This window comes from Mangifera indica, chromosome 18 (assembly GCF_011075055.1).
Source record: "Mangifera indica cultivar Alphonso chromosome 18, CATAS_Mindica_2.1, whole genome shotgun sequence".
Taxonomy (NCBI): domain Eukaryota; kingdom Viridiplantae; phylum Streptophyta; class Magnoliopsida; order Sapindales; family Anacardiaceae; genus Mangifera; species Mangifera indica.
The window spans coordinates 7,997,806-8,000,810 of NC_058154.1; the positions used below are offsets into that span (position 1 = coordinate 7,997,806).

General features: G+C 37.1%; 1 protein-coding gene across 1 annotated transcript; it reads right to left on the reverse strand.

Moving 5' to 3' along the window:
• Positions 1-565: 565 nt before the first annotated feature.
• LOC123201601 (UDP-glycosyltransferase 73C12-like) lies at positions 566-2,262 on the reverse strand. Its single transcript, XM_044617175.1, has one exon. It carries the CDS (start codon positions 2,141-2,143, stop codon positions 677-679), a length of 1,467 nt encoding a protein of 488 aa, XP_044473110.1. The 5' UTR covers positions 2,144-2,262; the 3' UTR covers positions 566-676.
• Between the last annotated feature and the right edge of the window lie 743 nt (positions 2,263-3,005).

Consider the following 3,005-nt stretch of genomic DNA (forward strand, 5'->3'; position numbering starts at 1 on the left):
TAAGTGTATATATAAATAGATATCTACTTTGAGTAGTATTATGCGTACCTATTTTGAGTATACAAATGGATATATATTAGAGATGTATCATCATTTGATTAATAACACCTACTTTGAACAATATCATACATACCTACTTTGAGTATATAAATGAGTACACTCTTAATATGTGTTATTATTGAATTAGTAATATTCAATTGAATGATGATACACATAAGTATATACTAATTTATATACTCAAAATAAATACATATAGTAATGATCATATCCTCTAATTATTGATGATAGTTTGTGGTTCATCTCTGCACCTTAACTTTTGTTCTTAAGATAATAGCTGTTAGTTTTTAGTTGACCTTACCGAATTGATGATTAATGATAAATATATATATATATATATATATATTTGTAATACATAAATAATTTATCATTGTATAATTAGGTGTTAATTTGTCTTTAATTCAAAATTGTCCAATTATATTTGTGTACCTAAATTATATAATAAAAATATGTATTTATAGCTTTATTGCTGAATTAATTAGCTCACAGAAGATTTCAAAGCGAAAAATTAAAGATAATATCCCCAAATTATTTATGTGGAAAACTGAAAAGTAAGCACTAATAAACCAGAAACGATGTACATACATAATATGCACAGACCTTCAACTCAAATTAAATTTTAGTTTGGGCTACAACAATTTGCTTGTTGCATAATGTCTTGGATCAATAATGCCATGTTGATGAAAGAAGATCCCCCTTCTCCTATTGCTCGGTTTGCCATCTCTGCCAATTCAGTGGCTCTTCTTCTTCTCTCATCTCTTTCCTCTTCTTCATCCATGAGTATGTTTACAGCTTTTTCAACATCTTCTTTCTTTACCAGCACTCCGATCTCCTCTTCTTTCCCCAGGGTTAAAGGAACTTCCACCCCAATCGACACACCAATCTTTAGAACTTGAACAATTAGCTTCTCATTACAAAATTGGTCTGCGAAAAGTGGCCAAGTGATCATTGGTACCCCGGCAGATATCCCTTCTGTTAAAGAATTCCAGCCGCAATGTGTTAAGAATCCTCCAATGGCAGGATGTGACAATATTAGTATTTGAGGAGCCCAACCCCTTATCAAAAGACCTCTCTTCTTGATTCTTTCTTCAAACTTTTCTTCTAAAAGCCACTCCTCTAACCCTCTTGATTTGATTCCTTCTCTTATAACCCAAACGAAAGGTTTCTTTGACGCTTCTAAGCCCAAGCCAAGATTTATAAGCTGTGCAGTTGTTAAGTTACAAAGACTTCCAAGACAAACATAGATGAGAGAGCCGGGTTGCCAAGAATCAAGCCACTTTAAACATTCAGCTCCAACAACTGACGCTTTGTTGCCTCTGTTAACCTTGTCGACGTTGTCTTTATTACATGCTGAAACAGGCCCAATACACCAGACCTTTCCCTTTTTGGCTTTCTTGTATTCATCGACATAAGCTGACTCTAGTTCCTCAAACGTATTTATAACAACCCCGTACGATGCCATTTCAGCTGCAGAAATTTTTTCACTGAAATCATTTAAACGTAAGGCCTCTGGTAATTGAGCTTTAGTTATTTCAATTCTATCAGGCAAGCCAGGAACAACGAAGCATTCATTATCGGAGATAATATTCTCATGAACCTCGGACCTCCGCAAGTTGAACATACACAGGAGACAGAAGCAAGAAAATCCATGGAAAGTAATCCTGGGAACATTGAACTTGCAGGCTATTTTCATTGTCCAAGGGTAGCACATATCAGAAATTAGGCAGCTTGGCCGAGGGGTTAACTCTTTGAACAAATTTTCAAAGGGCAATTCAAGCAAGCCAGTGGCATTGAAGAAGTTAACAGCTAAGTCGATTGTTGTAAGCAGATCAAAATTTTCGCAGCCTTCGGGTAATCCAGCTTCTTCACAGGGAAACGAGAGTTCAATTAGCTGTATTTGTTGGCCGGATTGTATGGCACGAGCAAGAAATGTTTGAAATCTAGCAGCATTGATTGGGGTGGTGACAATGGTAACCATCACACCTTGCTGTGCCAATAATTTTGCAATGTCTACCATGGGAATTAAATGGCCTTGAGCTAAAAATGGTAACAATAAAAAGTGAAGCTGAGAAGACTGATGACCCATGCTTCCTATCTAGGAGATGAGGATATTATGGCCTAGATTGGGCTTTCTTGTTAATATAAAAAGTAACAGAGATTATGCAAGGGAATGCCATGTTCAAGCTGATATGACGTAGCTCTAGGTGAGCATGTTTGGTTTGTCCAGCTATAACGTGGCTAAGAGTAGAGGCATAACTGTAAACTTGGCTGAAAGTCAAACCTGTGTGGATAAGGTTTTGTCTTCCTTGCCTGAGTTTTATATTGAAATTAACTGTCGTAACAACAATTACAGAAGGTAATGCGTCATCCAATCTGCAGATAGAGGACAAAACCTTATCCACACAGGTAGAGGACATGACTGCCATCAAAACTGTACAAGGGCAAAAAAAAAAAAGCAAAAACTATTCCTATGTTAACAACCACCCCACAAATCATACAATAAACCACGCAAGTGTAACACAACCATGAATGCGACGCAAACAACATGACAAAGAAGCCATTGCAAGGCCGACTGGGAACACAATTGAAAGAAGCAGGCTTGAATGACCAGCCTCCAAGCTATCCGATGGGAAAGGGCATTAGCATGCGGCTCTTACTGGAGAGAGAACAGTAAGTCTCTGGACTGGACGCTACAATTTGAGCAGAGAAAAAATATATAGATACAACTCATAGCATAAACATGTCAGCAACAACTAATAGAAGTAGCAGAAAACTATGCAAGATGTCATTTGAGTAATATGCCTTTTTGGCTAAGTAGAGGGAAAAAATCTGAACAACATAGTTGGGGCAAACTTCAAGACGATTAGCAACAAAAAGTCTTCAAAGAGATGGCAAGGGAAACTTTCCTTTGGCCGGAACCAACGAGAGGAGAAGGAAAGAACCTAGAG